This window comes from Mobula hypostoma, chromosome 18 (genome assembly GCF_963921235.1).
Source record: "Mobula hypostoma chromosome 18, sMobHyp1.1, whole genome shotgun sequence".
Classification (NCBI taxonomy): domain Eukaryota; kingdom Metazoa; phylum Chordata; class Chondrichthyes; order Myliobatiformes; family Myliobatidae; genus Mobula; species Mobula hypostoma.
In genome coordinates, this window is record NC_086114.1 from 22,800,741 (window position 1) to 22,822,697 (window position 21,957).

Here is a 21,957-nt window from a genome sequence, read left to right on the forward strand (position 1 = left end):
TTACTTCCATTAAGTCTTCAGTAAGCACCCAGCAAGTGCAATTCTAACTCCTAAATAAAAATAAAAACTGCTGGAAAAACTTAGGAGGACAAGCATCATCTATGGAAAGAGGCCCTCTTCATCTTTGACATCCTAGAGGGGACAGGCAGTTGCTCTTAGAGCTTGGTGGGTGTGGAGTTTGTGAGGCGGTCCACTTACATGAGCTTCCATATGCTCCTGATGCATGGAGTCAAAGTTCTCAATACCATCCCTGAATGCACCTAGAGCAACATTTGAGATGCTGGAGGATGTTGGAGGAGCTCAAGGGGTCAGACAGTATTCATGGAGGGAAATGAACAATTGACATTTCAAATTGAAAGCCTTCGACTGCCTGTCCCATGTAGGGAAGAGTTTGCAATTCTACATTGATCCCAATGGACATCTTGGAACCCACAATGCCAGAGTGAAAGCAAGTCTTCTTTAGTATCCATTGTCGTCATCGTGGCTATCCCTCGAGGTCGAGGATGATGGTCTTCGTTCTGTTGATCTACTTATGGGCTCTCAAGTGGCTTATGAGTCCAATCTCATCATGTATTATTTCATTGGAAGGTCTCTTCAAGGTATGCCCATTTTGAAGCAGCTTTCCTCCCATCCAGATGAGTGGTTTTGACCTGAAAGGTTAACTGTCCATTTCCCTCCACAGATGCTGCTTGACCCGCTGCGTTCCTCCAACATTTTGTCTGTTAGTCCAGATTACGGCAGCTGCAGTCTTTTGAGTCTCCTGAATACACTTACTCTTCCTTAAGTCATTATTAATTTGTAGGAGTTAGTGGGGATACTGCATTCCTCCAGGTGACCTCGAACACCATCTCGAATCTTTTTCTTTGACCACATGGTATATACTTCTCATAACAGTATCTGTTTCAGGAGCTCGGTGTCAGGCATACAGAAGATGTGGCCATTCCAACAGAGCTGAGACTCTAAATATGGCCGGAGAGAGATTCCTCTTCCTTTCCAGTAATTCAAAACTATGGTTATAAAGAATCAACATGTGACAGGTTAAAAGAAATTTGATCACTTTAGATGGATTGGTCCCAGGAGTCAAATCTAATCAAGAAATTTTCACTCATCTTCCATCAGCATACTTCCCAGTTCCTATCTCAAATTCTCAACTTTTTAGTTAACAGCAGCTTGTTTCCTGCATTAGTTGACTTCCCTATTAAACACTTCGAACACAAGAGCCTAACCATGTGGTAACTGCTGAATTCTCTAGGCACAATTAATATTGGAGCCTTAGTGAGGTCAAATGACCATAATCAATACTTCTTCGAGTAGTGAGTCTGTGGAGTTATGTGCCCAGGGAAGCAGTAGAGTATGGGTTCCCAACCGTTTTTTAAGCTGTGGACTTCTACCATTAAACAAGGGTTCTGTGGACCACAGGTTGGAAACCCTTGCAGTAGAGGCTACCTCATTAAATACATTGAAGACAGTTGGATAGATCTTTATATAGCAAGGAAATTAAGAGTTATAGGGAAAAGACAATTAGGTGGAACTGAGTCTATAGCCAGATCAGTCATGATCTTATTGAATGCTGGGGCAGGCGTGATAGACCAGATGGCCAATTCCTGCTCCAGTGAGTGAGTCGGCCAGTGAAGGAGTGGAGCTTTGAGGCTTTGACTCAAGAGGCTTCGACGAGAAGAGGCGGAGGACGAGCTTGCTCGCAGTTAGACTTTACAATGCCTCCTGAGACGGTGATGTGCCTCTCATGTGAGATGTGGCAGTCTTGGGGGAACGCCCCTCTCCCGCAGAGTCACATCTGCCAGAAGTGCGTATGGCTGGGCGATCTGGAAGACCATGTAAGGAATCTGGAGCAGCAGCTGGATGACCTTCGACTCATAAGGGAGAATGAGGCAGTCATAGATGAGAGCTACAGGGAGGTAGTCACACCTAGGCTGTCGAAAGCAGGTCGTTGGGTGACGGTCGGGGGGGGGGAAGCGAAGGTGAGCAGACAGGTAGTGCAGAGCACCCCTGTAGCCATTCCCCTGAATAATAAGTTTAGCGTCCTGAATACCGTTGGCGGGGACAACCGACCAGGTGTGAACCACGGTGGCAGGGCCTCTGGCACTGAGTCTAACCCGGTGGTGCAGAAGGGTGGGACGGAGAAGAGGAAAGCTGTCGTCATTGGAGACTCTATAGTCTGGGGAGCAGACAGGAGATTTTGTGGACGTGAGAAGGACACCCGCATGGTTTGTTGCCTCCCGGGTGCCAGGGTCCGGGATGTCTCTGACCGGGTGCATGACATCCTGGTATGAGAGGGAAAGCAACCAGAAGTCGTGATACATGTTGGGACCAACGACATATGCAGGAAGAGGGATGAGGTCCTGAAGTGTGAGTTTTGGGAACTAGGCAGAAGGCTAAAGAACAGGACCTCAAGGGTGGCGTTCTCAGGATTGCTGCCAGTGCTACGTTACATGATGGTAAGAATTGGAGGAGATGGCAGTTGAATGCGTGGCTGAGGAGTTGGTGCAGGGAGCAGGGTTTTAGATTTTTGGATCATTGGGATGTCTTCTGGGGAAGGTGGGACCTGTGCAGATTGGATGGGTTGCACCTGGACTCGAGAGGGAGCAATATCCTTGCAGGTAGGTTTGCTAGCATGGTTTGAGAGGGTTTAAACTAATTTGCAAGGGGGATGGGACCCAGAGCGATAGAGCAGTGAAAGAAGTGCATGGAGTAAAGCCAGATCTAACATATAGAGAGGCTTTGAGGAAAGAGAAGCAGAATAAACGGCGTAAAGGTAGTAAGGTAGAAGGGCTGAAGTGTGTGTACCTCAATGCAAGAAGCATCAGGAACAAAGGTGATGAACTGAGAGCTTGGATACATACATGGAATTATGATGTAGTGGCCATTACAGAGACTTGGCTGGCACCAGGGCAGGAATGGATTCTCAATATTCCTGGATTTCAGTGCTTTAAAAGGGATAGAGAGGATGGAAAAAGGGGAGGAGGAGTGGCATTACTGGTCAGGGATACTATTACAGCTACAGAAAGGGTGGGTAATGTAGCAGGATCCTCTTTTGAGTCAGGATGGGTGGAAGTCTGGAACAGGAAGGGAGCAGTTACTTTATTGGGAGTATTCTGTAGGCACCCTGGTAGTAGCAGAGATACAGGGGAGCAGATTGGGAGGCAGATTTTGGAAAGGTGCCAAAATAACAGGGTTGTTATCATGGGTGACTTTAACGTCCCTAATATTGATTGGCACCTGATTAGTTCTAAGGGTTTAGATGGGGCAGAGTTTGTTAAGTGTGTCCAGGACAGATTGCTGTCACAGTATGTGGACAGGCCGATTAGGGGGAATGCCATACTAGATCTAGTACTAGGTAATGAACTAGGTCAGGTCACAGATCTCTCAATGGTGAGCATCTGGGGGACAGTGACCACCGCTCCCTGGCCTTTAGCATTATCATGGGAAAGGATAGAATCAGAAAGGACAGGAAAATTTTTAATTGGGGAAGGGCAAATTATGAGGCTATAAGGCTCGAACTTGTGGGTGTGAATTGGGATGATGTTTTTGCAGGGAAATGTACTATGGACATGTGGTCGATGTTTAGAGATCTCTTGCAGGATGTTAGGGATAAATTTGTCCCGGTGAGGAAGATAAAGAATGGTAGGGTGAAGGAACCATGGGTGACAAATGAGCTGGAAAATCTAGTCAGGTGGAAGAAGGCAGCATACATGAGGTTTAGGAAGCAAGGAGTCAATTTTAGAAAACCTAGCACATTTATTTTTCAATATAGTCCCCTCCTACATTTACACACTTAGTCCAGCGGTCGTGGAGCATACGGATCTTGGACCTCCAGAAAGTGTCCACAGCAGGGGTGATTGATAAGTTCGTGGCCTAGGGTAGAAGGAGATGAGTTACACAGCTCTCATTACATGCACATGCAGGTCAGCTCTTTCAGTGATTATGCAGAAAGTTTGAGGTTTATAACTTATTAGTTAATAACTCATCAGGGGTGATTGATAAGTTCGTGGCCTATGGTAGAAGGAGGTGAGTTATTAACTTCAAACTGTTTGCATAATCACTCAAGGAGTTGACTTGCAAGTGCATGCAACGAGAGCTGTATAACTCATCCCCTTCTACCTTAGGCCACAAACGTATCAATCACCCCCGCTGTGGACACTTCCTGGAGGTCCAAGATCCGTATGCTCCACGATAGCTGGACTAAGTGTATAAATGTAGAAGGGACTATGTTATAGTATAAGATGCTATAATGCTTGCTTCCATGATGAAAATTGGTTACAAAGTGATCAATGGATTAGAGAACAGTTTTTGCCTTATATGGGCTGCATTGACTCGACTCTATAATGTGAAGTTTCTGAGAAATATAACTATTGCATTATAGCTGAACTATCTGTCAAAAATGTGGCTGGCCTATTCCATCTTTGATCACATTTTAAATTTTAAAACTGGTTCCAGATGAATGGTTTCGAACCTGAAATGCCAAGAGTCCATTTTCCTCCAGAGGCTGTCTGATCTGCTGAGTTCCTCCACCTTCTTCTTTATTGCTCCAAATTCCAGAATCTGCAGTCTCTTGTGTCTCCAATTTTCACTCAGTAGCCACTTTATTGGCTACAGGACATACCTCATAAAGTGGCCACTGAATGTACTTCTGTATATTCGTGGTCTTCTGCTGCTGTAGCCTCTCCACTTCAAGGTTCGACATGTTGTGTGTTCTGTACACAACACACTATTGTAACGCGTGGTTATTTGAGTTACTGTCGCCTTCCTGTCAGCTTGACCCAGTCTGGTCACTCTGCTCCGACCTCTCTGACAAGACATTTTCACAGAATTGCTGCTCACTGTGTGTTCTTTGTTCATCACACAATTCTCTGTAAACTCTAGAGACTGTTGCCTGTGAGTTTATCATTCAAAGATTCAAAGCACACTTATTATTAAAGAATGTATAACTCACACACCTACAAGTTTGTTTGATTATAGTCAGCCACAAAGCAAGAAACTCAAATAACCTAATTTGAGTTAGCGAACAGAACCAACAGAATCAACAAACTCATTCGTAAGGCCAGTGATGTTGTGGGGATGGAACTGGACTCTCTCACGGTGGTGTCTGAAAAGAGGATGCTGTCCAAGTTCCATGCCATCTTGGACAATGTCTCCCATCTACTACATAATGTACTGGTTGGGCACAGGAGTACATTCAGCCAGAGACTCATTCCACCGAGATGCAACACAGAGCGTCATAGGAAGTCATTCCTGCCTGTGGCCATGAAACTTTACAACTCCTCCCTTGGAGGGTCAGACGCCCTGAGCCAATAGGCTGGTCCTGGACTTATTTCCTGGCATAATTTACATATTACTATTTAATTATTTATGGTGCAACTGTAATGAAAACCAGTTTCCCCCGGGATCAATAAAGTATGACTATGACTATTTAAAAAAGACCAAAAACCACTGTGCAGAGAAAGAGAAAGAAAAATACATTGTGCAAACAATAGAAGCAAGCCAACAGCTTCCTGAACCAGACTGAGTCCCAGATCTGCTGGAGTAAGCCCAAGCCAAGCCTCAGTCCCCAGGTTTCACATCAGCGGCTCAAAGACAAACAGCAGCCAAATCAGATCACAGCCTTGGTGCTGTGGAGAAAGGAACAAACACTCGCAGGGCAGCAAGCGAAATCAGCCTCTGTACCCAACACTGAGGCTTCCAGTCTATCTGTGCCGGCATTTAAATTGTCCAAGTACCAAGCGGTGCCACGTTCTAGGACTCTGGTCCCAGCACCCCGACACGCCTGGGTTTCCCTGCCCGAAGTTGTTCTCCAGCTCACCAAATCAACTCAGTGCTTGGAGCGATCCAACCTCACACCCAGGTTAGGTGGATGGACATCAAAAGTCTTCTGCATCGACTCCTCTCCAAATCATTCAGTCCACCTCCAGTAGTGATATGATCTCTGTCTCCGTCTGCAGCTCAAACATGTTGCACCTGTTTAATGCCCAGCACGGCTCACCCCCCCGGCACCCTTGCCTGCCTCCTCACTGTCTGTGGCGATAGTTCACCACAATTTTCTTCATGAAAGATGTTATAAATAATGTTTTTAGTCAATTCACTTGCCTTATGATTTACCAGTAAGCTGTCACACATATTTGGTTGCACCATGTTAAACATGAAGTGCTCTAATCACCCGGATTGGCACCAACAATCATTCCACAGTCAAAGTCACAAATCACATCCTTTCTCCATTCTGTTGTTTGCCCTGAACAACAAATGAACCTCTCAACCAAGTCTGTATGCTTTTTATTGAGCTTCTGCCACATGATTGGTTGATTCGATATTTGCATTAACGAGCAGGTTTAATAAAATAACGTGGCCACTGGGTGTATATTTAGTTGACACCCCTTGTTAACTATGATTGTGATGAATGACAGAGAAAGTGTGAGGGATGGAAGGGTGGTGAGTGGCTGTCCTGTTTTTAAATTCCTTTTTTGGGGCTTTCTCTCAAAGGACAATCCTTCCTCCAACCATTCATCCCCGTGCTGAGTCCTTCGTGGACTTTATCACTCACTGAAAAGGAGCACCATGTTTGCAAATACTGATTTTACTCGACAGCCTTCATAAACAGTATCTCAGCTTCTATAAAGTCTTGCCTGTAAGCAAGTGATACACGTGAGCAGTTGCAGTTTTCTTTTGGGGAGGCCAGAGTTCAAAAGATCAACCAGTATTTCAGAATCGAAGCTATTTCTTCACAATGGTCAGATTTGACCACACTTTGGTTGGCTTTTTATTCTTATTTTTTTGCGATTTTAGGAACTATGTACCATAAAACCCCTTGGGAAGTGGTTAAACTCAGAAATGGTGCAGCAGAAACTCTTTCTCACTGCACCTCTGAACATTCTGTGTTTATTTAAATAAACCATTAATTTCCGTTTTGCAATTACCAGAGGCTTTTAGGGGAGGCAGGATGCAGGTATTTTGAATCAATCTTATGATAGACAACAGCTTCACACTTAATGCTATCTTTAATAATTATGACTCATTTTCAAGGAAACAGCTTGGTATTCAATACGAGTTTCTGTTCTTTTTTTCATTTTGCACTTCTTGATGGAGAGACGGATTTTTCTTTGTTGCCAAGGGAGGGCTGATTTAATCTAAGCCTCAACACTGATCTGATAGCATTACATGAACACTCCAAAGGAATATGGTCTGAACCCGAGCCAAATAAACTTTGAGGGTAGATCAGGATGGGGTCAATGTGATTCCTCAACAAGTGAAATGATTGATTATGGGAACGTAGTGTAAAGTACAGCACAGTAACAGGCCCTTTGGCCCATGTCTATGCCAAACATGATTCTGAATTAAGCTACATTTCTTCCTCTCTGTGCGATCCAAAGTCCTCCTTTCCCTGCATAATCATGGGTCTAAAAACTGCTTAAATGTCACTGTCACAACTGCTTTCATCACTGCCCCTGGCAGACAGTTCCAGGCACCCACCACTCTCTGTGCATTATCTTGCCCCACACATCTGGTGGGCCTTTTGGGCCTGGAACCGTGCTGCATCTCTAAATAAATAAGTAGAAATATACTTCCCCCCTCACCTTTAATACACACCTTCTAGTACTTAATATTCCTACTCTGACTGTTTACACAATCTATGCCACTCATAATTTTATAATTTCTATCGGGCGTTCCCCCCCCAACCTCTGTTGCTCCAGAGAACACAACCAATGTTTGTCCAAATGCCCCTTGTAGCTCATACCCTCTAATGCAGGCATCATTCAATACTCAGCAAGATGTAGTCACAAAGCAGGCCAGATGATTGATAATACCTGACCCACGTCAATTACCCCACCCTTCATGGCCTCCAAGACCTAAGTATGCATCATCCATAGGCTGTGACAGAGTTAGGGTATAGTGGTGGATTGGAGTGAGCAAGAGAGAAAACACTGAGAAGGGATTGGGGAAGGACATTGACAGGAGGGAATTAGAGAAAAACATAGTTGGAAAGGAATACAGACAGGGAAGGTGTGTCAGAGAAGATCAGGGCAGGGCAAAATGAGGAATGGAGGGAGCAGTTTAGTGTAAAGGAGGGTCAGTGGAGGTGGGACTGAATGGGATGTACAGGGAGGGAGGGAAGTATTTGAGGGGGCAGAGGAGGGAAGGAGGATTAGGTAAGTTAGTGTAAAGGAAGTAGGTGGGCTTAGATGGAGAGGGCTGAGCAAGAGGATTGAAGAAGTGTTTATGTGGACAGAGCATGCTTGTGTCAATGTATGCATGTCTGTGTGTTTGAGTGTGTTTCATGTATGTGTTAGTTACATTCAAGCAGGACCTTTGTTAGATATTTAGATCTTTGCTGTTGAACCAAGGACATGCTGTGCTGTGTACAGCATCAACCTAAAATTAAAGAATTCATAACATATCGATGTTGCATACTCTGTGGCAACAAGTAGCTCTCAAACCAATATGTACAGCCGAAAGCTCAAAGAATGCTGATTCACTTATCTTGACTGTAGCTGTCAGTTCTTTGCTTTACTGATCAAAAATGTTCATTGATTTTCCATACTCAGTTTGCCAATTAGTCTTCCCAAGAACCAACACAGCAATCTCCAACCACAAATGGGTTACAAAATCTTCTCATGTTACTTTAAAAAATGTTCTTAATGATTGTTTAAATGTCTACTCCCTCTCTTAATTTGTTTCTGTTGTTCCAATTTTAGATTATGAGGACACTCAGTCCTTGTTTTATTGTCATTTAGTAATGCATGCATTAAAAAATGATATAATGTTCCTCTGGTATGATATCACAGAAACACAAGACATACCAAGACTAAAACTGACAAAAACCACATAATTATAACATGTAGTTACAACAGTGCAAAGCAATACCGTAATTTGATAACAGCAGACCATGGGCACGGTAAAAAAAAGTCTCAAAGTCCCGATAGCCCCAACATCTCACACAGACGGTAGAAGGAGAAACTCTCCCTGCCATGAGCTTCCAGCGCTGCAAACTTGCCGATGAAGCATCCCGGAAGCACCTGACCACAGCCGACTCTGAGTCCGTCCGAAAACTTTGAGCCTCTGACACCGAGCACCATCTCTGCCGAGCGCTTCAACCCCGGCCCCGGCCGCCAAGCAACAGGCAAAGCCGAGGATTCGGGGCCTTCCCCTCCGGGGATTTCGGATCACACAGTAGCGACGGCAGTGAAACAGGCATTTCAGAAGTTTCACCAGATGTTCGTCCATGCTCTCACGTCCGCCTTCATCAAATCAGAATTGTGCACGGCATCCTACTTGACAGATAACAGATATTCATCACCGGACAGGCCATGCGTGCTGTGTTGCGCCGCCATCTTCTCCCCCCGCAATTTATTACTATTTGAGTTGCCACTTCCTAACAGTGTTTCACCTTGACTCCTAATTCCTTCTGTCCTCTTTTATCGGTTACCTCATCACTCTTGGGAGTGAAAGGAGTTATGGGTTACCTCATCACTCTTGGGAGTGAAAAGAGATGAGAGGTAACTTGATAGAGATGTACAAGAAGATAAGAGGCATAGATTGAGGGGATAGCCAGAGGCTTTTTCCCCGAGGTGGAAATGGCTAATACTGGGAACCATAATTTTAAGGCGATTGGAGCAAAGTATAGGGGGGATTTTAAAGATAAGTTTTTTTTACACAGAGAGTGGAGAGAGCGAGCAACACCCTGCCAGGAGTGGCAGTAGATGCAAATACATTAGGGGCATTTAAGAAACACTTAGATAGGCACATGTAGGATAGAAAAATGAAGGGTTATGAAGAAGGGAAGGGTTAGATTACTGTTAGAGAAAGTTAAAGGGTCAGCGCAATTGTGTGGGCCAAAGGGCCTCTACTGTACTGTAATGTTCTATGTTCTATGAAAATGAGCTTCTGTGCATGATGCATGAGATCTACCCGCAAGCAGCATTGCTGCAAGCTTGCTGGATTAATGTAAGAGCAATAGATACAACAAAGAAAACCTCATGACATCAAAGAAGTCAGATTAATATTGTTCGCTGTAAGATACATTAATCCAGCAAATCTCATGATTTTTTTTGTCAATAAGCTGTACATCCTTTAGCAGGGCCAGTAAGGATGACTCCTGCAAGCAATATGTACTTGAACAGAACTGTGACTGTAGGGATGTTCCATGATGCAATGTCACTATGGAAGATTAAAGTCTGTAAATGATCACAAACCTACGGAAACATCTGTGACTGCACCTGTTATTGCATAACAAATTGTATTTGTCATACCACTAATACAGCACAGTGTGTAGTCAGCAATGTTAAAGGCTTGAAATGAATCATTAACATATACTGAAGCATTCTTATACTCTGGCTCAGTTCTTAGATTTCTTGCCCTGAGTCTGAAGTATGTGGAATCTTGTCTCAATTCAGTGACTTGAGAATATCTTGACTGTCATTTTTACTTCATTACCAAAGGGCAACGGTACTGTAGGAGGTGATGGATTTTGAATTTAAAACCAAGTCCCCTGCTTTATCGAGTGGAGATTAAAGATCCCTGTACAATTGCTCAGAGCCAGGGAGTTCTTCTTGAGGACCTGGTCAACACTTATCCTTCAAGGAACATCAATAAAATTGATCAATAGTATATTATTATATGGCTGCATATGGGAAGTTTCTATGTTCAAGCAAAACAGCAGTGGTTGATTTTCACAAGTTCTTCATTGGTTGACTGATGCTTTGAGTTGTCCTAAGATTATGAAAAGCATTGCAAAAATGCAAATATTTTTCAGATAAATTTTAAATGAGTCCCACTTTACATATATTGCTAGCACACCCATCATTTCACATCTCCACCTACGTTGATGTACACTGAGTAAGTATCCAGTCCAGATGTAGGTTTCGACCTGAAACATTAACTCTTCATTTTCCTCCAATGATGCTATCTGACCTATGGAGTTGCTCCAGCATTTTCCTGCTCATACATTCACTCTATGTAATCGTCTTTCATAATCTAAACCAATACAATGCTGAGCAATGCTTTAACACATGCGGCATAGATCTATATTTGCCCATTGAGAGATTCACTGCTCATGCAATGTCCAGTCCTCACTGTCATAACACTTTTCTGTTGACTCAGAAACATTCCAAGACACATTGTGTGCAGGTAAACTGCTAATTTCCTGAAACTGTGCTCCCAACACAGAAAAGCCAATAGTGCTGTAGGTGGTGTAGCTATCCCACAGCCCCAGTGATCTGGGTTTGATTCTGATCGTTAGTGTATTTTGTGTAGAGCTAGCATACTTTCCCTGTGATTGTGTGCATTTCCTCTGGCTACTCTGGATTTCTCCCATATCCCCAAAGATGAGGTGGTAGGTTTATTGCCTCTGTAAGTTATACCTGCTTATAGATGGTACGTTAGGAGAATCATGGGGTGTGAGTGGGCATGTGTGAGAGAACAAGTTACAAGGAAAATAGGTGGTGGTGTGGGACTGATGTGATTGTTCAGAGACCTGAAACTCGAGCTTCTGTAAAAGCTGGAAATCTTGAATAACACACGCAAAATGCTGGAGAAACTCAGGAAACCAGGCAGCATTTATGCAGGGGAAATAAACAATCAAAGTTCCAGGCTGAGATCTTTCATCAGGACAGGAAAGGAAGGGGTCAGAAGCCGGCATAAGAAGTCTGGGGAGAGGAGAAGGAGGACAGACTGGCTTGTGACAGGTGAGAGCAGGTGAGGGGGAAGTTTGGTGGGTGGGAGAGGAGGGATAATGTAACAAGCCAGGAGGTGATAGGTGGAAGAGGTAAAGGGCTGAAGAAGAAGAAATCTAAAAGGAGAGGACAGTGGACCATGGAAGAAAGGGAAGGAGGAACGCAGCCAGAGGGAGGTGATGGTAAGGAAAAGAAGAGTGAGAAGATAACCCGAACAGTGAATGGAAAACGGGAGGAGGGGCGAAATTACTGGTAGTTAAAGATATCGCTGTTCATGCCATCAGGTTGGAGGCTACCCAGAGAGAATATGACATGAAATTTGCTGTTCTGTAGCCGCAGTAATCAGCATTTTGGGCCGAGAGCAGGTGGGAGCGGGGGAAACTATCATCTCCCAGCTTCTTACTACATCCCCCACCCCCACCCCCACCCACCCACTTTCCCCCTCGCCTGGCTTTACCTATCACCTGCCAGCTTCTACTCCCCATCTCCTCCCTCCACCTTCTTATATTGGCTTCTGCCCTCCTTCCTTTCCAGTCCTGACAATAGGCCTCAGCCCAAAATGTCAGCTGTTCATTTGCCTCCATTGATGATGCCTGACCTGCTGAGTTCCTCCACAATTTTGTGTGTGTTCTGAGATCTGATATAGATTTGATGGACTGAATTGCCTTCATCTACGTCACCAAAAGATGACATAGATCATGGAGATCACAGTCACTGAATCACTACCTGGGCAAACCTCTGGTTAATTCAATTTATGAAACAAAAAAAAACGTGGAACAGCCAAAATAACATTAAGCATTCTTGAAATACACCCCCATCCCATGCCTGCTGAGAAAACCCTTGCATGTCAATATTAAGCATTTGGATTTTTTTTTCCTGTAATATATTCCATTGCCAGGAAGTTTGTGGAGCAGTAAGAGGTCACTTGTGACAGATTACCGGCCTTATTTACATTCATGGAACATATGTTGTGCTGTCAGTGGAACGACTAGGGGCTGTTCCAAATAAGTTTCAAGGCAGTAATTCCATGTTGTGCCGGCAATGACTGAGCACATGCTCGACTGGATGATTTAACAGCTGGTCACAGCAGATCACAGAAAAATAGTGCGCACAGTACCTACAGGTGTGGAATTATTATTAAGACCAGCAGCCAGAGCTTTGGGCCATGAATTCAAATCCCACCAAAACAGTTGGGGAACTTAAATTCAAGTAACTAAATAAACCCAAAATTTCAAAGAATAAGAGAGATTGAGCATGGCCTGTCATAGAAAAAAATATTTTGTTCACTAAAGTCAAGGAAACTGTCTGTCCCTAATCTAGTCTGAAAGTGATTTCATTCCTGAGAATGTGCCCGGCGGGAGAAACTAGGCACATGAATTCCTCCTGTAGTTCTTTCCATAAACTCACCGTACTTTGCATTAGAAGGTCCCTTTTAAATTTTCCCCTTCTCACCCTAAAAGTATGCCCCTTATTTTAGATTCTCTGATCCTGGGGAACAGACTGTTACCATCTACCTTTTCTATGCCTCTCAAAATTTTAAACACTTCCTATAACGTCACACCTTTCGGTCTCCTATGGTCCACAGAATAAAGTCCTAGCCTGCTGTACTCTCTCTATAACTCAGGCCTTCAAGTCATGACAATATCTTCATATTGAGATATTTGAGCCACACCGTCCAGCAATTCCCCAATTTAATCCTAGCCTCATCGCGGGACGATGTATAATGACAAATCAACCAATCAGCCAGCATGCCTTCTTTGGACTGTGGGAGGAAACCAGAGCACCCAGAGGAAACAAATGCAGTCACGGGGAGAATGTACAAACTCCTTACAGACCGTGGTGGGAACTGAACTGGGGTCACTGGAGCTGTAAAGCGTTGTGCTAATCACTACGCTACCATGCTGCCATTATCCTCATTTGAAACATATAGCACATCATTTAGACAGGTAAATGGAATCGAATGACCTAGAGAGATATGAGCCCAATGCAGAAAATTGGGAGTAGTTGGGTTGATGCTGTTGTCATTATGGTCTGGTTGAGCTGAATGGCCTGTAGGTGGACAGCATTGCTTTAAGACTTTCTGACAACAAATACCTAAATACAAGCATTGACGACATCTGTGTTATGTGTACAAATAAAAAATATTGAACTGTTATGTTGTTACACAACCATTTTTTTTCTTACTTTCTGCTATGATTGACCGGTCAGTGAAAAACCAATTACATTTGAATAAAATAAAATTTATATAACACCACACCCTTCATTTCTATAAGGGCCCAAATGACCTGACAAGTTTTCTAAGTTAGTTAACCTCTGAGCCAAATGTATTGCTTGTGACTAAAGAAGTTACCAGAGATCATTTTGCTTATGAATTAAGTGTACCAGCAATGAGTTTACTGTGAATTATTCACTGGTCTCTATTTGAATCAATACAAATAAAAACAAGGAAATGTGTAAAATGCACAGAGGAACTAAGATCAATGCCAGAACAACATGCACTGTATTTGGAGAAAGGGGAAGAAATACTTAATGCACTCATATAAAATCTTACTGTTTTAGGGGAAGTGTTAATCCACATTAGACGTGATGAGCTCTCAGGTCAACTAAGTTTCGAGCTTGACCTCACATGAATCACTGCCTTGAAAATAGATGGATAGCTTTTTTCATTGTCATTAGATCCAAAGTCTCTACGCAACAGCAGAGTGGAATTCGTCTCACCATATGGACCATAGCAGCTCACTTCAACAACTAGCTATCATCACCACCAGAAGGGTCATTAGGGATGGCCCTGTCAGACGGTAACTAAGAAATCCATTACAGTGGATAACACGTTGCTCAACACATGTCTGAAATGGTGTTTCTGGAAGCATCAGTCTCTAGTGACTTAAGTGAATAAGGTATTAGAGCAGCAGTGCCAACCGATTTGCGAGAACTGAAAGGAATGGAGTCGGAATTCAAGGCGTATTGCTCAGAGCTGACCCTGCAATCATTGGCAGTCAAAGTCCAATGTCTGCAACCCTGAGTCTTGTCCAGGTCCAGGGCTGCTGGTGGTTGGAGGCCGAAGGAAACGGCCTATCGTGAGGTTGAAGGATTGTGTGTCTACGTGGGTGCGAAGGAGGAACTGGGCTTGTTTCGCTGTTATTGTTTTGTTGCTTGTTCTGTATTGTTTTGCCAAGCATGGTGGGTATGCTGTGTTGACACCGGAATGTGTGAAGACACTTGCCGCCTGCCCCCCCGCCCCCCGGCACACTCTTGGGTGTGTCGGTTGTTAATGCAAACAACTCATTTCACTGTATGTTCCGATGTACATGGTGATAAATAAACCAGAATCTTGAATCTTGAGACACAGGCAGGTCTGTAAACTGCTCTGCCATTTGAGAGATTACAGCAAGTCTGGGATTTCTGCCATTTCCCATATCCTTTTAAATGTTTAGTTAATAAAAATTTATCAGTCTCAGATGTAAAATTAACCCTTATCCGTGCAGCAATTGCCATTTGGGAGAGTGCTCCAAATCTTTATTACCCTTTGCATGTGGAAGTAATTTCCATGTTGTTGCTGTTTCAAGAAAAAACATTTTTCTGGTTAGTCATTTGTAATAATATAAATTAGACCTGTGGGATGGAGCCAAGTAGGTGAAGAGTCTGTATGACAAGGGAGAACATTGGCTGTTATAATAAAACCTCAAGGCAAACATACAATTAGAGTTGGTAAAGCAAAAACAATAATGAACTGGCATTCTTTATTTTAAAATTTAGAAATACAATGCAGAATAGGCTTTTCCGACCACTCAAGCCTCACCACCCAGCAACCCCCGACGATCCCCCATTTCTCTAACCTAATTGTGGTGCAATTTACAATGACCAATTAACCTACTAACCGGTATGTTTTTGGACTATTGGAGGAAACCAGAGCACCTGGAAAAAAACCCACACATTCCATGAGAGAACGTACAAACTCCTTGCAAAGGACACTGATTTTGGACAGCGATCTCCGATGCCTAAGCTGTAATAGTGATGCCCTAACCCCCTATGCTATCATGGCACCCAATATCACATTCAGTAATATTCTAAAATATGATGCTTTTAAAATATTATTGTTAAGATATAAGCACAAAATCAACTTTTGTGGCTTAATTGGCTACACTCTAGAATATCAGTAAGTATGTAGCATACGGATAGAAAGTCTGGGTGTTGTAATTTGTTTACTGAAATAGTGCAACAAACATACAAAATTATTTAAGAACAGAGCAATTCTAGCAACAGTAAACAATTCCCTTCACCCTCTCAAACTTGTGAATGAAGATCTAAAAACAATAATGCTTTAAAATTTCCTTCCTTGGAAACTTTACAATTTATATTAATGATAATAAATCTTCATTCCTCAGTTACTTATTATATATATTCACGCAAAAAAAAAACAACCTTCCCCTCATAAACACTCCCTGTGACCTAAGAAAATATGTAACTTTTGGACATAATGAATATCGAAGCCTTTACCAAACAGCTTGTGGCAACACCTTTATCAACATCACCACAAGGATCACGATTAATGGTCTTGCCATAAGATAACTCCAGCATTGACATTACTTACAGTGAGCAATGAAATCCATTATGCTGGACAGCATGCATTGCTCAACCCACGTTGGAAATGAGGCTTGCAGAGACGTAAGTATCTGATGACATACATAAATAAGGAAACAGCATGCAGTTTTCCAGTGGAATGGCTCTTGCAAGGCTGCCCTTATCCATTAGCATCCACTGTTGATGGCCTTCGACTATTGCTGAATTAACCTTGCCTTAAACTAACTTCCACCTCCCAGTATTGATTCACCATCCTCTTGCACTGAATCCCCTGAAGCAAGAGAATACCTAAGATCTATAGGTTTGCAATGGTAACACCCTTGGAAGAAGTTGTTCCACCCAAGAGGAAAGTCAGTTGAATTATACAGGTTTGTCACAAGTTTCTGTTTATAAATATGCTGAGGCACACTGAACTGCAGTATATATTGCACATGTGTGTCTTCAAGAACTAGGTGCATCATGTCGTATAATTTGGAACACATTGTTCTAAAAGCCATCACTATTAATGAGGCATCGTTAGTTATCAATATAGGACATCTGATTAGAGGGTTTGATTTACTTGCTAAACAAATAGCAGACACAACAAAAGGCTGATGGAACCAACCAATGTTACACAAAGCACAGTTAAAACATAGGTTTTAAGGAGTTTCTTAATGGAGGAAAGAGAAGTGAGTGAATGATTAAAGAAATTTTAAACTCTATGGCCTCAAAATGGTTTGCAGTATTTTTAAACCTGCCTGAGCTTGGCCAAACAGCAAAATTTCTTGTCAGCTTAGAGAAGCCCCTAAAGCAGAAAAATTACTTTTAAAATCCCAATCAGGGGCTGGCTGGTGGCTCAATGACATCCGTGCCGGACCCAGGAGTGGAGGTTCCCGGGTTCGAAACCAGTTGGGTCCGCTCCCGAGTACGCTTTCCATCTGTGCCGGGTTGAGTGTCGAGATCTCAACTCGACCTTGTAAAATAAAAGGGAAATATACCGCGAAAAAATATCTGTGTGAGGAGTGGTGCACCACACAGTCTCTCTCTCGCTCTGCGCCTTGTAAAAGCCATGAAAAAGACATCATCACGGACGCACAGACTCGCACGCATGCAGGCATCACACATTCACATATCGACGCACAGACTCGCACGCACAGACTTGCACGCATGCAGGCACACACCAAAAAACATTTATTAAAATCCCAATCAGACTTTCGATAGAACAGAGCAAAATCTACCCGTGAGTGATAACTAGAGGACATTGATTTGCGATTGGCAAAAGTAACAGAGGGAAAAATTTTGTTCTTTGATTGCCAGTTGTGATGTGGAATGTTCAATTGAAAGTGGCTATTGAAAGGAACTGGGTCAATACTTCAAGGTAAAACATTTAGAGTGATCATTGTAAAGGAACATAGGACTGAAACAAATTGAAAAGAAGCACTGATCTGATGGGCACACAGAGCTCTGTGCTGTATGATGGCAATTTATACAGAATGCATTGATGTAAATTAAAACAAAACACTTACTGAGAGTGAAGGGGTACCGTCATCTTCCACTGTAACTGTCAGCTGATAAAAACTCTGCCTCTCCCGATCTGGAGGAGAAGGGCGTGTAACAATCTCTCCAGTTAGCCGATCAATACGGAAAGTGAGATCTTCATTGCCCATGGTGATGTAATAATAGAGCACAGCATTGGCACCGGAGTCCATGTCCGTCGCCCGAACTCTGGTGACTGGAGTTCCTCCTCCAACGTTCTGAAAGGATGCAGAGAGAACCTGTTACAGGGAGTAGGCGGACAGAGCTTCAGTACAAACCAAGCTGGAATATTGCACTCAGCTTTGGGGACCAGTCATCTGGAAACATACCTGGCCTTGGAAATGAGAAACCTGCTGGTGTAAAAAATGACTGAACTATGACGGCAGCTGGTTTTGCTGAAAACAAGACAAGCACTTGAATAGACCAGGCAGGCTATTTCTTCTGAAGCCCAATCAAACTTCACAAGTAGAGTTATGCCATTTTGTAAAGGCAGGTGAATGGAAGTTTCTCTGCCGTAAAGCTGCGGGTGACAAAGCATAGGAAATGCTTTACTCTTGAAACAAGTGTTTCTGTTTAATTCAGTTGGGTTAGTAAATGATATGGGAACAAAAGGTGCTGCATCAATGAGGTAAGCATACAGATCAGCCAAGGAACGCTCAATGCCTGGAAAGCCTTTGATCCCAGCAGTCACCACCTCAGTCAAAACACCGCCTCAAAGTTCAAAGTAAATTTTATTATCAAAGTACATATTTGTCAGCATACACTACCCTGAGATTTAATTTCTTGTAGACATTCACAGTAAATACAAAGAAACATAATAGAACTAATGAAAAAAACAAAGACAGACAGATAACCAATGTACAAAAGACAAAATGACTCATTTCCAATACACAAATGAAAAAGGAGAACAAAGTAATTCTTACTCCGGATCCACTGCAACACAAAAAAAAATCACAATAAGAAAAAGAACACAATAATAATAAAATACACAATAAATATAAATATAAAAGATAGCTTATAGACATAAATTGTTTGTAAGCCTTTCAAGTGATGCCAGCCACAGGAGTGTCTGTACATAGGGTGAGTCGCAGGAAATGATAAAGTTGTGGTGGTTGGGCTAGTGGGTGGAGGTGTTACTGTTTGGGGAAAGTAACTTTTTGAGTCTGTTGGTCTTGGCGTGGATGCTACATAACCTCCTCCCTTATGGGAGTGGAACAAACAGTCCACGAGCAGGATGGGTAGGATCCTTCACTACATTACTGACCCTTTCCCGACACCTTTCTATTGTACATGTTCTTGTTAGCAGGTAAGTTGGTGCTGGTGATGCATTGTAGAGCCTTCTTAGCTGCTGCAGTGAAACTTCCGTACTGTGGAGTGATGCACCATGTTAGAATGCTCTCTGCGGCACATCTGTAGGATGACGTGAGTACAGATGTGAGTATAGAAGACATTACTGAAGCAACACACAAGATGCTGGATGAAGTCTGCAGGTCATGCAGCATTTATGGAGGAAAATGGACAGTCAATGTTTAGGGTCGAGTCTCTTCGCAACATTAGTGAAGATGGCCAAATAGCTAGGTTTTAAGAAATCAAGAGCAAGAGGATAACTAGGGAGAGAGTAGGACCATTTAAGGATACAGATCAATTTGCTTGGGTTCGGAGAACGTGAGTGAGGTACTTAATGAGTACTTTGCTTCAGTATTTACCAAAGAAAAGGACATGGAGGACCAGGAGATAATTTGTTAAGTACATAAATGTTGGGAGGCATGAAGACGGTGGTGCGACGCAGCTCCCAGCGGCCACTCCAGTGGTGATGTCTGTTATTTGTCAAGTAGGGTGCCATGCACAATCCTGATTTGATGGAAGTGGACGTGAAAGCACGGAGGAACATCTGGTGAAACTTCTGAAATGCCTGCTTCGCTGTTGCTGCTACTGTGTGGTCCAGAATCTCCAGAGCAGGCCCCGAGTCCTCGGCTTTGCTTGTTGCTCGGCGGCCGGGGCAGGGTCAAAGCGCTCGGCAGAGGATGGTGCTCGGAGAGGCTGTGTCGGAGGGGCTGGTCGGAGACTTGAAGTTTTCAGACGGACTCAGAGTCCGCTGCAGTCAGGTGCTTCCAAGGGTGCTGCATCGGCAAGTTGGCAGCGCTTGGAGGTTCATGGCAGGGGGAGTTCCTCCTTTCTGCCGCCTGCGTGGGAAGATGAGTCTATTGGGACTTTGAGACTTTTTTTTACTGCGCCCATGGTCTGCTCTTTATCAAATTACGGTATTGCTTTGCACTGTTGTAACTATATGTTATAATTATGTGGTTTTGTCAGTTTTAGTCTTGGTTTGTTCTGTGTTTTTCTTGTGATATCATTCTGGATGAATGTTGTATCATTTTTTAATGCATGCATTTCTAAATGACAATAAATGAGGACTAAGTGTCCTCATAATCTAAAAATATGTTAGAGATCAAGGAGGAGGAAGTCTTGGGTCTCCTAATCAGTGTTCAGGTGGATAATTCCCCAGGGCCTGATCGACTGGTTATTGGCTGGTTATCCCCCTAGGTTTTTGAGGGAGGCAAGAGACAAGATTGCTGGGGCTTTGACCAGTATCTTCATGTCCTCTCTATGCACAGGCAAGGTCCCAGAGGACTGGCAAGTGGCTAATGTTGGACCTATACTTAAGAAAGGAACAAGGGAATATCCTCGAATCTATAGACTGGTAAGCCTCATGTCAGTGGTGGGGAAATTGCAAGAAAAAATTATTAGGGATAGGATATATGAGCATTTGGAAACCAGTGGCCTAATGAGGGAGAACCAGCATCGGTTTATGCATGGCAAGTAATGTCTTACTAACTTGACTGAGTTTTTTGAACAGGTGATGAGAGAGATTGATGAAGGTAGAGCAGTGGATGTTTTCTACATGGATTTCAGTATGGTGTTTAACAAAGTGCCTTATGAGAGGCTAATCCAGAAGATTAGGAGGCATGGGTCCATGGCAAATTGGCTGTTGGATTCAGAACAGGCTTGCACATAGAAGGCAGAGGGTAATGGTCGAAGGGAGGTCTGTAATTAGTGGTGTTCTGCAGGGATCTGTGCTGGGACCTCTGCTGTTTGTGATGTATATAAGCAACCTGGATGAAAATGTAGCTGGGTGGGTTAGTAAGTGTGCAGATGACACAAAGATTGGTGGAGTCATGGATAGTGTAGAAGACGGCAAAGAATACAGCCGATATAAATTAGAAATGGCAGATGGAGTTTAACCCAGATAAATGTGAAGTGTTGCACCTTTGTAGAGCAATTGCAAGGAGACAGTTCACTGTTAAGGGCAAGGCCCATAACAGTGCTGCTGAGCAGAGAGATCGGGGAGGAAGGGGGAGGTTCAAGTTCATAACTCCATGAAAGTGGCTACACAGGTTGACAGGGTGGTTAAGAAGGCTTATGGAATGCTTGCTCTTAACAGTCGAGGCATTGAGTTCAAAGGTCAAGAGGTTATGTTGCAACTGTGTAAAACTCTGGTTAGGCCATATTCGGAGTATTGGATACAGTTCTAGTCGTCCCACTAGAAGAAGGATGTTGAAGTTTTGGAGAGGGTGCAGAAGCAGTTTACCAGGATGCTGCCTGGTTTAGAGGACATGTGCTATCATGAGAGGCTGGACAAACTTGGGTCGTTTTCTTTGGAGCAGTGGAGGCTGGGGGCATCATATAAGATTGAGAGGCATAGATAGAGTAGACAAGAGTATCTTTTTCCCAGGATAGAAATGTCTAATTCCAGGGTGCACGAATTGAAGGTGGGGGGTGGTGTTCAAAGGGGATGTGAGAGGTAAGTGTGTGGTGAATGCCTGGAATGCACTGCCTGGTATGATGGTTGAGGCAAACACATTAGAGGCTTTTAAGAGGCGTTTGGATAGGCACATGAATAGGAGGAAGATGGAGGGATTTGGACATTGTGAAGGTAGGAGGGATTTTTTTGAGAGAGGGGATTTTGTTTTACTTTTTAGCTGGCTCAGCACAGCATTATGGGCCAAATGGCCTGTCCCTGTGTTGTATTGGTCTATGTTCTAATTGCTTTAAAGAAGGAAATAGGGTGAACAATCTGAAACATCCAGATTCAAACCAGATTCAGATTCATTCACTTATCATATATACATTGAAACATACAGTGAAATGCATCATTTTCATTAACAACCAACGCAACCTCTCA

At 43.3% G+C, this 21,957-nt stretch overlaps 1 protein-coding gene across 5 annotated transcripts in view; it reads right to left on the reverse strand.

Annotated features, from left to right (window-relative positions):
* cdh23 (cadherin-related 23) overlaps nt 1-21,957 on the reverse strand; it is a 1,160,360-nt gene that overhangs the window by 251,881 nt on the left and 886,522 nt on the right. For all 5 annotated transcript variants that reach the window (XM_063070587.1, XM_063070586.1, XM_063070588.1 and 2 more), the window contains one exon: nt 17,765-17,992. In XM_063070587.1, the coding sequence (XP_062926657.1) occupies nt 17,765-17,992 (228 nt within the window). The remainder of the gene's footprint in view (nt 1-17,764; nt 17,993-21,957) is intronic.